General features: G+C 41.1%; 1 protein-coding gene across 2 annotated transcripts in view; it reads right to left on the bottom strand.

The window, feature by feature from the left end:
* unc45b (unc-45 myosin chaperone B) overlaps positions 1 to 16,314 on the bottom strand; it is a 77,670-nt gene extending 61,356 nt beyond the window's left edge. For both annotated transcript variants that reach the window (XR_015759911.1, XM_043716985.2), the window contains exons 1-5: positions 16,165 to 16,314; positions 11,056 to 11,217; positions 10,197 to 10,233; positions 8,095 to 8,270; positions 6,190 to 6,279 (exon numbers count right to left, since the gene is read on the bottom strand). Coding sequence is in view for 1 of the 2 variants with exons in the window: in XM_043716985.2 (XP_043572920.1) it covers positions 6,190 to 6,279; positions 8,095 to 8,270; positions 10,197 to 10,233; positions 11,056 to 11,217 (465 nt within the window). In the remaining variant the exon portion in view is untranslated. The remainder of the gene's footprint in view (positions 1 to 6,189; positions 6,280 to 8,094; positions 8,271 to 10,196; positions 10,234 to 11,055; positions 11,218 to 16,164) is intronic.
* Between the last annotated feature and the right edge of the window lie 646 nt (positions 16,315 to 16,960).

Below are 16,960 nucleotides of genomic sequence, written 5' to 3' on the forward strand. Positions count from 1 at the left end.
ATTTGGAGACATTGCATTCAGTTCCTTTGTCCAAATTGTTAATGTATATTGTGAACAGGTGGGGTCCCATCACTGAACCCCGTGCCACCCCACTCATCACTGCCTGCTCCTCTAAAAATGACCCATTTATTCTTAGAGCAGTATATTGCCTATCTACTGGGAATGTGCTATTTTGGAATTAAGTGCTTTGTTAATTTAATCCATGTGTTTAAGAAAAGATAAATTGGCATTAGATAGAGTTACGTTGCCCTAGTAACATAGGACTGCTCTGTCATCAGAGAGAGAAGACAAGCGAAGAGTTTAATGTGTGGGTCACTATGCCTCAGGCGAGGGGTGACATTGAGAAGGTGGGACCTGGGTATTGAACCAGCCATCAAGAAGTTGGAAAAACAAGAATTAATTTGCTAAGTGCAAGAAACTTTACATCTGTTTCTCTCTTCACACATACTGGTAGACCTTCACAAACCAGCCACCCAGGCCTCTGAGCTAAAGGACCCCCCATAAATTGGCATTGGAGGCCATCAGAAGTTGGAAGCTGTTCAAAATACATTCATTAGGATCACTCCTGCAGTGATTGATCAAGAACAGCTGAACAAGTTTGATCTTTATTTAGAGCTTAGAAGAATTAGGGGTGATCTTTCTGAAACATGCAAAATTCTGAGGTCAGAGTAAATGTTGAGAAGTTGTCCCTACAACTAGTAAAATCACGAACTAAATACAGAACAAATGGATACTTGTTTCAAAAGGAGCTACAAAGGAATTTCTTCTCCCAGAGAGTGATAAATGTCTGAAATTTTATACACCAGGGAATTGTGGAGGCAAGATCACTTCAAGTATTTAAAAAGAGGGGGCACATAGGTTTTTGAAATATCAAGGTGTTGTGGGGTGTGAGGAGCTAGCATGAGAAATGATTTGAAATCTGGGATAGATCTGCTATGATCTTATCCAATGGTAGTCCAGGTTGGAGGGGCTGAATGGCTTACTCCTATTTATTATGTTCTTGATTTGTGCACAGCAGGAGGCATCAATATTATAAAAGCATACAGAGCTCAGAAGTAGACCCTTTGGTCCTGTTTTGGTGAGGCTGATTTGGAGGTTTAAATATTGGCCAAGATATCAGAAAGAACTCTCTCTCATCTTCCTCAAAACATCAGGCAAGCGATTCTCGACATCCTTGAGTGAACAGAAGGGACCAGTCCAGAAGCCAGCACCTTCAGCAGTGCAGAGTTCTCACTGAGTGCTCACCTACATTTTGTTCTCAAGTATCTAGAGTAGGGTTTGAAAGAACAAACATCTGATTCAGAGTTGTGAGTTCTCTCCACTGAGACATGTCAGGCAGCCTTGGAAATAACCCTAACTGGCTGCGACACCAAAGCAGGTATGCAGAATCATTTAAAAAAGGAAATTGGGCAATTTGTCAATAATACAATGACCATTTTTAACCAAATGAGCATTGATTTTCTTGAATGAAAACAGAATATTCTAGAAAAGCTCAGAGGGTTTGGCAGTATCTGTGAAAAGAGAAACATATTAAACATTTCTTGCATTCGGAAAATTAACTTGTGTTTTTTCAACTCTTTTTGTTACCCAACCTGTTGAGTTTTTCGAGCATTATATTTTTTTAAATAGAATCCCTACAGTGTGGAAACAGGCCCTTTGGCCCAACAAATCCACACTGATCCTCCAAAGAGTATCCAACCTAAACACATTCCCCTACCCCATCACTCTACATTTACCCCTGACTAATTTTCTGTTTATATTTCAGTTTTCCAGCATTCTCACTACTTTGCTTTCATTGATTTTCATTCTTTTACTCATTAGATTTGATAAAGTTGTGGACTGTATTTTATTTGTAATTTTATAATTTAATTCATCAGCACATTAAAATTTGATTTAAGATTACTGTATGAAACCTGTCACAATGAGCAGAATCTTATAGGGGCCTGAATGACGTGAGACACAATGAGAAATCTTGAAGAATCACATGAGAAACTACAGTGAGGCCTTCCTCAACATCGAGTGCAACTTGTTGCATTTTCTAACATTGAGATGAGATTGTGGGCGGCACGGTGGCACAGTGGTTAGCACTGCTGCCTCGCAGCGCCAGAGACCCGGGTTCAATTCCCGCCTCAGGCGACTGACTGTGTGGAGTTTGCACATTCTCCCCGTGTCTGCGTGGGTTTCCTCCGGGTGCTCCGGTTTCCTCCCACAGTCACAAAGATGTGCAAGTCAGGTGAATTGGCCATGCTAAATTGCCCGTAGTGTTAGGTAAAGGGGTAAATGTAGGGGTATGGGTGGGTTACGCTTCGGCGGGTCGGTGTGGACTTGTTGGGCCGAAGGGCCTGTTTCCACACTGTAAGTAATCTAATCTAATCTAACTAGGGAGCATTGAGACACCTACTAATGGGGATTATTGCTTGTTGGCAGCCTCATAAACTGCAAATCTCACCTCACCACCATTGGGTGGCATGGGGACCCAGTGGTTAGTACTGCTGCCTCACAGCGTCAAGGACATGGGTTCAATTTCCACCTTGGGTGACTGGCTGTGTGAAGTTTGCACATTCTCCATGGAGTTCCTCTGGGTGCTCCAGTTTCCTCCCACAGTCCAGGTGCGCAGGTTAGGTGGGTTGGCCACAATAAATTGCCTGTAGTGACGAAGGAAGTGCAGGCTAGGTGGGTTAGCCATGGGCGGCACGGTGGCACAGTGGTTAGCACTGCTGCCTCACAGCGCCAGAGACCCGGATTCAATTCCCGCCTCAGGTGACTGACTGTATGGAGCTTGCACATTCTCCCCGTGTGTGCGTGGGTTTCCTCCCGATGCTCCAGTTTCCTCCCACAGTCCAAAGATGTGCAGGTCAGGTGAATTGGCCAAGCTAAATTGCCCGTAGTGTTAGGTAAGGGGTAAATGTAGGGGTATGGGTGGGTTGCGCTTTGGCTGGTCGGTGTGGACTTGTTGGGCCGAAGGGCCTGTTTCCACACTGTATTGTAATCTAATCCAAATGCTGGGTTACAGGGGCTGGCTCTGGATGGCATGCTCTTTGGAGGGTTGGTGCAGACTTGATGGGCCAGATAGCCTCTTTCTGCAGGGATTCTATGATTGCTAATAGGCGGCCTATTATCCTACCACCACCTGCAAGGGAACTGGACATCGAGCATTCTTGACATGCAAGTCTGAGCGGGTACCACCCTTTGCTTGCACCCAATGACCTACATCTTGGACAGCTGCAATGTTCCATAGGCAGAGGCCACCCTCATCCATATCCCCAGATACTGGCATTCAACACTTTCCAGCCTCTCTGCATTGTCATGGCACATCTTAAATCCATTTGAATGATGCTGTATTTCAAAGTGCACCAGTAACCATCATTGCAATGCTGCTGCTAAGTCACTCTGCCACAGAGAGGCAGAACCATTGCTCATCGACTGGACCAGGCTGTATCTCTGCACTCACTCACCGCAGCAACCCTGCCTTGACTCACTTTTTTGTGCTTTGCCTCCCCCCTCACCCAGAGCTACCAGCCTCACATTGCAAAATCCTTGCCTTTTAGTGCAGTCACAAGGCAGGAAGCTTGTTATGATCGTCAACAATCCTCAATCAAGTCAAAAGAGAAACCGTTGAATCAGGCTAGCCTGGCAAAGGCAGCCTCCAATAGCAGGAGCTTGGGCACAGTCAGTCAGCCTCTTGGGTGCAGTCAGGGTCAGAATTGTCTCATCATAAGAGGCGAGGAGCTCAACATTAGGCACCCCATCACCAATCTCAGCTCTTTCTGCTGGATTGCTAAATAGGAGAAAGGGAATAATTGGGGAGATTAAATAGTATCACACAACTGTTAGGGCTGGTTCAGGTGGGGGAAAGGTGGTAAAGTGGCTTGAGTGAGTCAGGAAGAAGCACTGAGGGCATGCAGGATTATTAATGCAAAGGGTAAGAGCGATGATGATGATTCATGTGATAGCGAGATTGGTGGAACATGAGCCTTGGTGCAATATGGGTGCAGAAGCAAAGATAGACTGAGTGTGAGGTGTTGGAGACATGTTGGTAGCACTTGGTGAATTGGAGAAGATCTCTGAACACCTACTTGCAGTGCTGAATATTCCTCGAGACAGCTGAGAGTGCACTGAGCTGGCTGGCTAGTGGGGGTGTCATGGTGTCCACTGCCAGTCCTGGGGAAGAAGGATGTCCCTCCTCTGCACAGGCCCCAGGACCAACAGGTGACTGTCTGCAAAGCAGGGCACCACCTTCCCCTTAGCTGCCATACTTGGGGCAATAAACCACACAGGGAAGCTCTCGATTGACAGAGCTTCTCCAGGTGCACAGCCACCTTTGAAAGATGGCATCAGTGCCAGTTACGCCAGACCATCCCAGAATAATCAGGCAGACGCAAGTTCTTTGGAGTTTGGCAAGTGGAAGAATTGATCTAATATCAGACGAGAGGGGTGCCATAGGAGTGGGGTAGATGGTTAATGTAGCGAGTTAACTAAGGGGTGACAGAGAGAAAAAAATTTGCCAGGCCTCGTGGAGAGAAACCATCCACAAGACCTGACAGAATTGACTCTTTCCAAAAACGCAAGAGATTTAATACAATTCTTACGATGCCAGATAATTTGTGCTTAATCTTAGATCTATTTGAAGTGAATTCTGCAGATTCCTAACTATTTCAGGTTTACGAAAGTATGTAGCATTGATTTTTATATCATTTAGAGCCAATTGCATTGAAAATGTGAGGTGGTCTAAGTTTACGGGTAAACATTTAATTAGTGGATAAGTTCATGGGCCTGTTATACAATTGTACTGAGACTGGATTTATAGAGCCGTGTAGTCCCTGTACCCTCCACCAAACCTGCCACTACCACCTTCTCAGACAAAATGTCAGAGCTAAACCAACCTGCTATTCCAAGTCTGATGCAGAGCAACATAATGCAACTAGTTACTTTCAGGCAGGTCTTCCACCCTACTCTCAGCAGAAAGTCCTGCTTTAGAGAGCTGCCAGCAATAAGATGGAGAGTGGCAGCTTTTGCTGTAACTACAGATGGTCCCCCAGTGTTGCTGAGACCTGCTAAATCCAGAATTAGGATTGGCAAGGATAATCTGACAGCCTAGACCGGGAAGGAGTGCTGAGCAATTTAGGAACTGGATTCAGGCGGGCGGGAGAGGAGGGCTAAAGTGGGAGCTAGCCTCGGGCAGACATCTCCAATGCACCCAAGTGGCCACCAAAAAGGTTCCCCTCCTTTCTCAACAGTAGCAAGCTCAGCTAAAGCTGTTGGGTTTCCCATATGGTCTCTCCATTAATTAGCCACTTAAAGATCATAATAGGCTATAGGGCAGTTTGCCTCCCTCCGTCCCTGTAAAATTTCAAACAAGTTGGGAACTGGGGAATGGATAGTGGAAAGGCCAGGCACAGGTTTCATTTTGTCCTCCTAGCCTCCCATATTGTCAAGCCTGCAAGCAAGAGTGTGTAAATGCAGCTCTTACATTTTGACATCCTTTTATCATAGATCATTCATGCATTGTAAAACGGCACCTTTGTTTTGCAAGTCTAGGCCAATCAAGGGCATTATGGAGAAATTGTTTTGGAGGAGATTTGTATACTCAAATTGTATGAGAGAGGAGGGACTTCAATTGTATGGCAAGCCTGGGGCTTTCTTTCTTGGAAGAAAAAAGAAGTAGGGAAGATTTGATAGAGGCGTTCAAAATCTTGCAGGATTTTGATAATAAGAAGGAACTGTTCACTGTAACAATTCCAACACCAAGTTTTTTTTTCACATAGCTGAACTCCTTAATCCCTGGTGGCATTTTAGTAAATGTCCTCTGTGTCTTTTTCAAGGCTTTGACATCTTCCTTGATACAGAATACACCAGCTTGTGCTCAGAATACACCAGCTGAAACTATCTAACCAATAATTTATAAATATTTAGTATATCCTCCTTGCTTTTATACATTAGGCCTCTGCTTATAAAGCTACGGGTCCCATCTGCCTTTTTAACATGCTTTTCAATGTTTTCTGCTGGTGTCAAAGTTACTCTATGTGCACACATCTCTAGGTCTCTCTGTTCTTGCACCCTTGTTAAAACTGAAGCATTTAGTTCATGTTCAGGGAGGTCGGAAGACCTAGAAAGAAGACGAGGTGAACACCTTGAAAAGAGCAATTCCCACTCTGCCAGCATATTAAAAAAATTGATAACTGGACACACCTTTTCCTTCCTTTCTTTGTCAATGTTCTCATCTAGCAAGATCTCAAACATCCGTTCGACCCTGGAATCTGTGGAGAACTGAATCTTTAGCTGTTGGAGGAAAACAATATATTGTTATTACTCCAAGCATAGTGAGTAAAATGTAAAAATTGTAAGTATAAAAAGTAAAATGCTTTATTTTAAAAAGTACAGACATCAGACCATGTAAATGACCCATCTCGAAAGATCCAAAAACATGTAACAGGATCTGTGTATGAATTGGATCCTCCCTCATTCAATGGGCTGTCTCAGAGTTTACACACAACTATGACCTGTTGCATCAATGTGTGAAGAATTATATTGACCTTTTCACCACAGAAACAAGCCTTTCTGTCCAGCTGCTCCATGCTGGTGTTTATGCTTCACTCGAGTTTCCTCATCTCACACTGTGAACACCATCTCTCCTCATGGGTTTGTCTAACCTCCCTTAAATATGTCAGTATATTCACCTCAATTACTCTGCATCAAACACTCTTTGCATAACAATGTTCTTCTGAATTCTTTCTCGATTGTCCTGTATTTAAAGACATTTGTTTTGCTTTATCACCTTCCCCCTCCCCTCCCACAAATCAAAATTATCTCCTGTCTATCCATCTGCTGTATCAAAACACTTTAATAATTTTAGGAATCTCTAACAAGTCACCACTCAGGCTTCCATTTTGTAGAGAAAAGAGATCCAAGCTATTGAATCTTTCTTGATAGAATTAATCTTCAAGTTCTGAGTTTAGACTTTTGGATCTTCTCCACTATCACCATATCCTTTTTAAAAAGTCATAGGTTACATACAGCATGGAAGCAGACCTCACGGTCCACACTGCTGCCTAGCAAGAGTCTCACTATACCTCCTGCAAAAAGAATAAAAGATTCCACCAGTTGATCTCAACTTTGAGATGGGGCTCAACGAACTTAGAGTCATACAGTCATAGGGGTGTACAACACGGAAACAGCCCATTCAGTCCAACTTGTCCATGCCGACCAGATATCTGAAATAAATCTAGCACCATTTGCCAGCATTTGGCCCATATCCCTCTAAACCCTTCCTATTCACGTACCCATCCAGATGCTTTTTTAAATGTTGTAATTGTACCAGCCTTCACCACTTCCTTTGGCAACTAATTCCATGTACGCATCACCCTCTGCATGAAAACGTTGCCCTTTAAGTCCCTTTTAAATCTTTCCCTTCCCACCTTAAATCTTTGTCCTCCAGCTTTGGACACCCCGGAGAAAAGACTGACTATTCACCGTCTCTGTGCCCCTTATAATTTTATAAACTTCTCTCAGCCTCAGATGCTCCAGGCAAAAGAGCCCCAGCCTCTCTCTATATCTCAAACCTTCCAAACCTGGCAACATCCTTGTAAATCTTTTCCGAACCCTTTCAAGTTTCACAACAGCTTTCCTACAGCAGGGAGACCAAAGTTGAATTTGTTATATAGAAATTAGAACTGTTCACATTACTTCAATTGTGGATAATTCCTGTTTCCTGAATTTAAATGATTATTGTTTGAACGTAGGCAAAGGAGTTGGACAAATAAAAATGGCAAGGGATGACATTGTTCCACTTACATTATACAGTAACAAATATTCAAAGTTGCAAACCATTGTAATGATGCAGAATTTTCAAAACATTGACGACTATTTTGACAGGTTTGTTGACATTTTACTTCAAAAAGAAGAATTTGTTTAAGTCTGAAATTTGAAAAATTGTCCATTAACCTTAAAAAAGAATTTCAATATATTTTTCAGAGGGCTTGGGTGGATATCATACCAAGAGATAAAAGAATTGCCCTTGAATTATTACCTCAATTCTCCAGATGTAGCACTAAAGCTGTACTGTTTTAAATAAACAATTAATTTTTCAACTCTCACCTTCTCCTGAATGTCATGATTCAGACGTCGCAAGGTTTCCTGAAATGTTTTGTTATTAGGTTCCATGGTGGCACATCTCTGGACATCTTTGAAAGCTTGATCCAACTTCCCTAACTTCTCCAGTGCCTGACTACGCCTATAAAGTGCCTTGATGTCTGACGCATCCACATCAATAGCTGACAAGAGAAACAATATATTATTTTTTACGATAAATACAAGTCAATCATCATTTGTCACAGTATAACAATAATTTATATATTTTATTTATATAGTGCTCAATTGCGTTCAATTCCGGTTGCCACATTACAGGAAGGATGTGGAGGTTTTGGGGAGGGTGCAGAAGAGGTTTATTAGTATGCTGCCTAGATTAGAGGGTATGAGCTAGAAGGAGAGGCTGGAAACCTCAGGGTGTTTTCTATGTATAGTGGATAGCAAAGAAGGTTACCATGGAGTACAACAGGATCTTCATCAGATGGGCCAATGGACTGAGGAGTAGCAGATGGACTTTAATTTAGATAAATGTGAGGTGCTGCATTTTGGAAAGGCAAATCAGGGCAGGACTTATACACTTAATGGTAGGGTCGTGGTGAGTGTTACTGGACAAAGGTTCATAGTTCCTTGAAAGTGGAATGCCAGGTAGATAGGCTTGTGTATTTGGTATGCTTGTCTTTATTGCTCAGTGTATTGAGTATAGGAGTTGGGAGGTCATGTTGCGGTTGTACAGGACATTGATTAGGCCACTTTTGGAATACTGCATTCAGTTCTGGTTTCCCTGCTATTGGAAGGATGTTGTGAAACTTGAAAGAGTTCAGAAAATAATTACAAGGATGTTGCCAGAAATGGAGGGTTTCAGGTATAGAAACAGGCTGAATTGGCTGGGGCTGTTTTCCCTAGAGTGTTGGAGGCTGAGGGGTGACCTTATGGACGTTTATAAAATCATGAGGTGCATGGATTGGGTAAATAGACAATGTCTTTTCCCAGGGATGGGGGGAGTCCAAAACTACAGATCATAGATTTAAGGTGAGAGTGGAGAGATTTAAAAGGGACTAAGGAACAACTTCTTCATGCAGAGGATGATGCATGTGTGGAATGAGTTGCCAGAGGAAGTGGTGGAGGCTGGTACAATTACAACATTTAGAAGGCACCTGGATGGGTATATGAAAAGAAAGAGTTTAGTGGCATATGGGCCAAATGCTGGCAAATGGTACTAGCTTTATTTAGGATATCTGGTCAGCATGGACAAATTGTACCAAAGAGTCTGTTTCTGTGCTGTATAGCTCTACGACTCTGAATCTGGAACAGTAGAGGTTGAGGGGAGACTTGATAGCAGTCTATAAAATTATGAGATGCATAGATAGGGTTGGCAGTCAGAATCTTTTCCCCCCGAAGTGTGATGTTTAATACTAGAGGGCATGCATTTAAGATGAGAGGGGGGAAAATTCAAAAGAGATGTGAAGGGCATGTTTCTTTACACAGAGAGTGGTAGGAGTCTAGAACTCACGGCTTGGAGTAGTGGTGGAGGCAGATACGATAGAGATGTTTAAGGAACTTTTAGACAATCACATGAATATGCAAGGAATGAAGGGAAATTGACTAAGGGCAGGCAGAAGGGATTAGTTTAATTGGGTGTCACGGTCGGCACAGCATCGTGGGCCAAAGGGCCCATTCCAGTGCTGTACTGTTCTATGTTCTCTAGTGTTTTTCCTATAGTGGGACATCCTGCACATTTTACAGGAGTATTATTAGATAGAATTTGGCGTTGTGTGGTGTAAAGTGATGTTGGGATAGGTAACCGAAAGCTTATATAAAGTGTTAGGTTTTAAGCACCAACTTAAAGAGCGAGGGTAACAGTGAGAGTGATATTGATAGAATTCGAAGCTTAGGGGCCAGGCAGCTGAAGGCATGCCTACCAGTGTTGGAATGATGGAAATTCGGGATCCGTCAGATTCCACAATTGGCAGCGAGCAGATACCTAGAGGGCTGTGAGGCTCGAAGAGATTATGGAGATGGGAAGGGGTAGGAGCAATATAGGGATTTAAAAGCAAGGATGACAATTTTAAGATCAAAGCATTGTCAGTCTGAAAAATGAGAGGTTGCTTTACCTTTTGAGGCATCTGAGGCAGCAGGCACATAATTTTCCTTTAAGGAAGAAGAAGAAATAAGGCGGTTTTAATATGACTGGTGGATGTTATGATCTTTCTAAGCCATCTTTCATACAGTTCACTGCAATATAGTTAAAAATATTGGTCAAAACAATTGCGAACAGTTGATGACCCTCCAGCCAATACAAACAGATACTCCTTACTTGCTATATTGAAGCTCTTAATAATTTTGAATGCCTTTGTCAAATCTCCTCTTACCATTCTCTGTTGTAAGGACAACAATGCCAGCTTTTCTGGCCTCCCAACACTGTAGAAAGTCTTTTCACTTGTTTGGCCTCCAGGATAGTAACAGTGATGATGGTCACTTAAACAGATGCATCACATTGATGGTTGAAAAGGTTAACTTTTATGAGCTCATTCCTGCCAGTTTGTTGAATGACAATCTGATACTTATCCCTGGGAATTATAATGGAAGTGTACCATGAGCAGTTACTTTATACAGACATAAATATATGGTCCTTATAATGAAATTGTTAATGGGTGTAAAGGGCCATGTTAATGATTTGACCACAAATTGGCAACAGAGAAAGTTCCACCCACCCATCCTGCAATTTTATACTCCAGGAAACCAAAGTTCAGCTGCAAGATTGATATATATGACCTTCAATTTCAGACTGAAATCTGCCATGTTGCATTGTAATTGAGTTAGACCACCCACATTATGTTGTTTACACTCACTCAGTGATATCAATATGTATGTGTCACTTTAATTGCATCAAAATACCAGAACACAGAATGAATGAGCATTTGCCAATAATGACGTTAGTCGTTTCGTGGAAAAAGAACGTTGAGATCAGACCTTTTTCAAATGACATGCTGCTCGGTTTCTATAAAGTACAGCTAGGACTTTCTTGTCCTTGGTCAGTTGAATAGCTTTTGTGTAGCATTCAATTGCTTTGTCATAGTCTTTGTTCTGAAAGCATTCATTGCCATTCTCCTTTAATTGATGTGGATCCTCCATCTGAAAGCAATGTTAAGCAGAAAGGTTACATAAAAAAAAAATCAAATCGCAAGAGAAAGCAGCACTGAAATATAGTCTGAGGGCAGCCATTCAATTCTTTTGTTGGTTTTTCTGCTTGCTATGTACTGAATGGACAAGTGTCACAGCAAGGAGGGAACTACATGGGCTTGCATAGGATTAAAACATTTCACACTCTATGCAAGTTCAGCTTTCCAGCTCCCTGTATAAAGAATGGATACTTCTTTTATATACCTTAAAATAATTATTGAATTCTCACACTCGTGTGGGTGTTAACTGCATTATTCATAAATTCACAGAATGTTACAGCACAGAAGGTGGCCATTTGGCCCATTTTGTCTGTGCCAACTGTTTGAAAAAGCTCTCCAATTAGTGCTTTCCTTTTTCTCCACCATTCTGTGAATTTTTCTCCTTTCCAGTGGCCCCTTTTGAAAGTTCCTATTGAATTTGCTTCCATCGCCCTTTCATGCATTGCTTTCTAGGTCAAATCAACTCACAGCATAAAAAAGAAATTCCTCCAGTTTATTCCTCTCTTTGTTCTGTAATAAAACATGGACAATCAGAGGATGTAGATTTACCATAAATCTGCATCCTCTAATTCCCCATATTTGCTTTATTAAATAGCATTCATAAGTATGAATATCTCTATTTTAACAAAGTTAAAAATCACACAACACCAGGTTTTAGTCCAACAGGTTTAATTGGACGCACAAGCTTTCGGAGCGTTTCTCCTTCATCAGGGTGGTTGTTTGTACACACTCTATTCTAAAGAGTAAAATGTCAGCCTCAGCTCTCAACTCGTAAGAAAACCCTTTTCCCAGTTCTATTCTAGTCAATCTCTTCTACACCTTTTCTTTGGCTTTGCCATCCTTCCTAATGACACACAAATAAGTGGGAAGGCATGTGGTTAGGATAACGCATTGAGCCTCCAGAGGAATATTCACAGGTAAGTGAGTGAGCAAAAAGTGGGCAGATGGAATATAATGTAGGGAAATGTGAAGTTATGCACTTTGGCAAAAGAGTAGAGGAATTGAATATTACTCAAGTGGATAAAGTATGCAGTAAGCTACAGAACAGAGGGATTTGGGAGTCTTCATCCATGAAGCACAAAAAAACAAATTAACATCCAAGTTCAATAAGAAACCAGGAAGGCAAGTGGAACATTGATTTTTATTTCACAGGGAATGGAATATGAGACCAGGTAGACTTTGCTGAAACTATACAAGTCAATAATCACACCATAACTGGAATACTATGAACACGTTATGGCCTCTTATCAAAAGAAAGGTATTTGTGGTTGTCCAGAGGAGGTTCACTAGGCTTACACCAGGGACTGTCTTACGTCTTATCCTCATAAGACTGGGCATGATCAGGTCGCAATTTAGAAGAATAGTGGCAACCTTACTGAGACATTTAAGATTCTTAGAGGTCTTAACAGGATAGATGTGGAAAGATTTTTTTTACCTCTTATGGGAGAATCTAGGACCAGACAGCATCATCTCAGAATAAGAGGCCGAGAAGGAACTTTTTCTTTCATAGCATAGTGAATCTGTGGAATTCTTTACCATAGAGGGCCATCGATGTTGGTTTGTTAAGTATATTCAGGAGGGAGACAAATGTTTACTCGGTAAGTGAATCAAGGACTATAAGGTATAGGCAGGCAAGTGAAGTTAAGGATTATCAGATCTGCCGTAACGTCATTGAATGGTGGTGCAGACTCAATGGGCTGAATGTACTAGTTCTGCACCTATGTCTTATGTAAAGTATTTTGCCAGAATTAGGCACAGATTGTGTCTATGAATTGGGGAACTGAAGCAGCAATTTTCAGATGCTGCATAGTAAACTCTAATGTTTCCTTTATTGCTTCATGCCATCTGTTAGTGGGATACGCCGTGCAATATTGGGGTGTTGGGATTCCTCTAAACATCTTTTGTTGGGCTTCGTTCTTACAAAATGCAGTGAACTACCTCTTACAACCTGGGGCTTGTACCAAACCTTGGGTGTAAAGGAAAGCTAAGGTACAATTGAGAAGGAACCTGCAGTGCGCTAGACCTCCAACCATTATCTCTGTGACGTTTGTCATGTTTCAGCATTTCTTTTCCTGTAAATGGCTGTGTGTATGTCATTATCTGATGTTACGTTTGACTTAGCAGGCTTTCCCTTACCCTCCACTACCTGCACCCCTGCCCCCCGCACCTCATTCCTCAACAATTAAGAAGTATTTTCTTTAAATGTGCAATTTGTTAACCAGTAGGTTTTATGTTATTTCTAAATGATTACTTGCAATAAATCACGCTTAATGCAGTTAAATCTCCCAAGGCAATCAGGCACAGGTTTCACACTATGCTACATTAAGTGACATTAGAACAGGTGACCACAAGCTTGGCCAAATAGATTTTATATCAGATTAAGAGAGCACAGGGAAATGCCATCAAAACTTGCCCTTTCCTGCTTGCTGCAAAGCATTTAGAAAAAGTTATTGCGGGTGGGGTTATGGTGGAAAAAAAAATCTGTCGCAAACATTTGCCAATTAATTGTTTGATCCCAAAGGCAATCAAACATACCCCATGAAACCATGATGGCTGGGCCTGGTATATTTAATATCCCAAGCACATCAGCCCCAATAAATCCCAGCAACAGAGAAAAGAACAATTTGCATTTCTCACACTTCACAATTTCAGGGCATTGTAGAGTGCTTTGCAGTTAAGTGAATACTTTTGATATGTTTAGATGTAGAAAGCAAAGCAACCAATTTACACACGGCAAGCTCCTTCAACATGATAATGAGTAGATAGCCAACCTTAGTGATGTCAGTTGATGGATGAATATTGACAGAAGAAATTCCCTGATAGATTAGATTAGATTCCCTACAGTGTGGAAACAGACCCTTCGGCCCAACAGTCCACACCGACCCTCCAAAAAGTAACCCACCCAGACCCATTTCTCTCTGACTAACGTTCCTAACACTATGGGCAATTTAGCATGGGCAATTCACCTTACTTGCACATCTTTGGACTGTGGGAGGAAACCAGAGCACCCGGAGGAAACCCACGCAGAAAAGGGGAGAATATGCAAACTCCACACAGGCAGTTGCCCGAGGCTGGAAACGGACCTGGACCCTGGTGCTGTGAGGCAGCAGTGCTAACCACTGAGTCACCATGCTGCCCCTGATAGTCTTCAAAAAAATGCTAAGGATCATTTATACCTGCCTCAAAGGGCAGACTCTTCAGTTTATCAATTTAACAGATTTCCTCCATTAAAGTTCAGTTCAACAATCTCTTTATTGTGCTGCTGTGCAAAGGACCAGCTCAGACGTTACTCTAAAGTGGGACTTGAACCCACAACCATCTGAAAATCCAACCCAATAAGCCATACGTAGCTCTGACACTTTGTAGGTTAAAGCTAAAATTCACACAACACCAGGTTATAGTTGGCATTTCTCTTGATGAAATCACATTTTCAAGAACCATGTCATTTAAAATTTCAGAGCAAAACATATTGGGAACTATCCTGTTTATTTTTCAATTATGAGAAAATATAGCTGTGAGAAGAAAAGCATAATGCAGAGCTTTTCAAATTTATTCATAACGTTAGTTGGACATTCACATTGAAATTTGCCCTGACAACCTATTACATATTATATTTCACTTGGTTTTGTAATGTTTTGCTCCTTAAAAGGAAATTGGATTTATCCATTTATTGCTATCTCATGAATTCTGTGACGTACAAACAGCCAACTTCATTCTTTCCCAAACCCAAAGTCTCCTCTTTAATTAACCTTTCTCCCTGAAAAAATTAAGCTCCAAACCATATTTAGGAATGATTTTATCCAAGAGCATTTCAAATGAGTTACGGCTTCAGGCTCATTTTTATCAACAAAACTGAAGAATCATATTTATAACAGTCAGTTCCTACTGTTCCTTTTTGCTTTAATTCAACAGAAACTTAACTCGAATTCACCAATGTTGATCTGAAAAGGACAATGTGAATCTAGCTGAATACTAACTTTATACCCATGTATGTGAATCACCATTTTGTTTCTTGCAAAACTAAATTGAACATACACGTGCTCACTGTTTATTTAGTTTTGCTGGAGTTGTTTTGATAGATTATATTCCCATTAGGTTGCCCTAGAAAGATCAAATGTTCTCCCCAGTTCAGATCCTTTTGAAGTTATTGTTTGTGTCTCAGCAAGACTTACATCGGAAAATGAAACAAAAACATTTCTCAAACTCTCATCACCGAAGGTCAGAGAGCTGAGATTTCACTCTGCAGGCAGGAATGCTGCTATCACAAGTCCTTTTATATTCTAATCACAATCTGTGCCAAACCAAAACACTTCAGGAAAGTCTGAGCAGCTAACATTTTGTCACTGCCATTATAAATACAACAAAAACAACCAAACTAAAATGGTTTCAACTATCTTTGTCGAGCTTACCAGCCTGAAACGGTGAACAGTAGAATAGCAGCAAAGGAAGGCCTCATTTATAAAATTCACAATCCCACATGGTTAATGCTTATCTTGCTAACTTCAATGCCTCATAACCTACCATATTTGGGCAGCATTTGCTGAGAGTGTGCCCTTCCTAACAATTGTCCAAAAAGTATTTAATTGTTAGTTCAGTTGGCTACATCAAAACTTCATTGTACTTTTGTAACTTTATGCAATTTAAAGTAAAAAGAACTTGAAGCCAGACATCAGATTGTATTTAAAGACGTTAATGATTATGGTGGAGATCTGCAATAGAACTGAGAAAGATTCTATTTACGCTAAGCTATAACCTTGCTGTCCACCTGTTTGTCCGGTTTTGAACTTTGTTTTACTTTAGTATTTTATTCTTTTTACTTGTACTTTTTCAGATATTTGCCAATTAACTGACTGAAAGAAGTAAAAAACATCACATACAAAGTTCCAAAAAAGGTTCTTACGTCTGCAGTTGACTTGTTGAAGGTGTAGCACCAATTTGATCTGGATATTGTATGCAGCGTCACACTTCTTCTAATCTGACCTGTTCAGTTCATATATATCTCACTGAAATGGGCCAAGGCCAGAGTAATGATAAAGGCACCAGTGGGGGCATTTATTGATCCCAGAAAACCTATGCATTAGCAACTACTTTACAATCATCAGTGGATGACATTAATACATTCAATATGAAAACAATAATACCATATGAAACTAATCATAGGGCCATTTGGATTCAATTGTCTCAAAATAGTTTATATGCAATGTTTACCAGACCCCTTTTAAACGAAGTTAGCGCTGTCCGTTTCTATTTTGAGAACAGCCAGACAGCTGAGGATTGGGAACACATGGTATGACTGATAGCGAGACAACTGTTAACAGCTGCCTCTTCCAGAGATTTCTGGTATCTTCCAGAAAGGTGACTTTTTTTTCAATACATTCATTGGCATACGTCACTAGTATTAAAACACATCTTCCCGACTTCTCTTGAATTTTCTGTAGGAAGTGAAACTCAATATGCACGCAGCTAGTAGTACTGCACAAACATAAGTTGTAGTTGTTAGAGCGTGTGACAGAATTAACTAAGAGGCTATGGCCTTGTGATATTATCACTAGCCTATTAATCCAGAAACTCAGCTAATGTTCTGAGATCTGAGTTCAAATCCCATGATGACAGTTGGTGGAATTTGAATTCAACTTACAGAATCTGGAATCTTAAATTCATCATCTAATGATGACCATGAAACCATTGTCAATTGT

This window comes from Chiloscyllium plagiosum, unplaced genomic scaffold (genome assembly GCF_037043375.1).
Source record: "Chiloscyllium plagiosum isolate Xiang-an unplaced genomic scaffold, Cpla_swu_hap1 HiC_scaffold_2, whole genome shotgun sequence".
Taxonomy (NCBI): Eukaryota; Metazoa; Chordata; class Chondrichthyes; order Orectolobiformes; family Hemiscylliidae; genus Chiloscyllium; species Chiloscyllium plagiosum.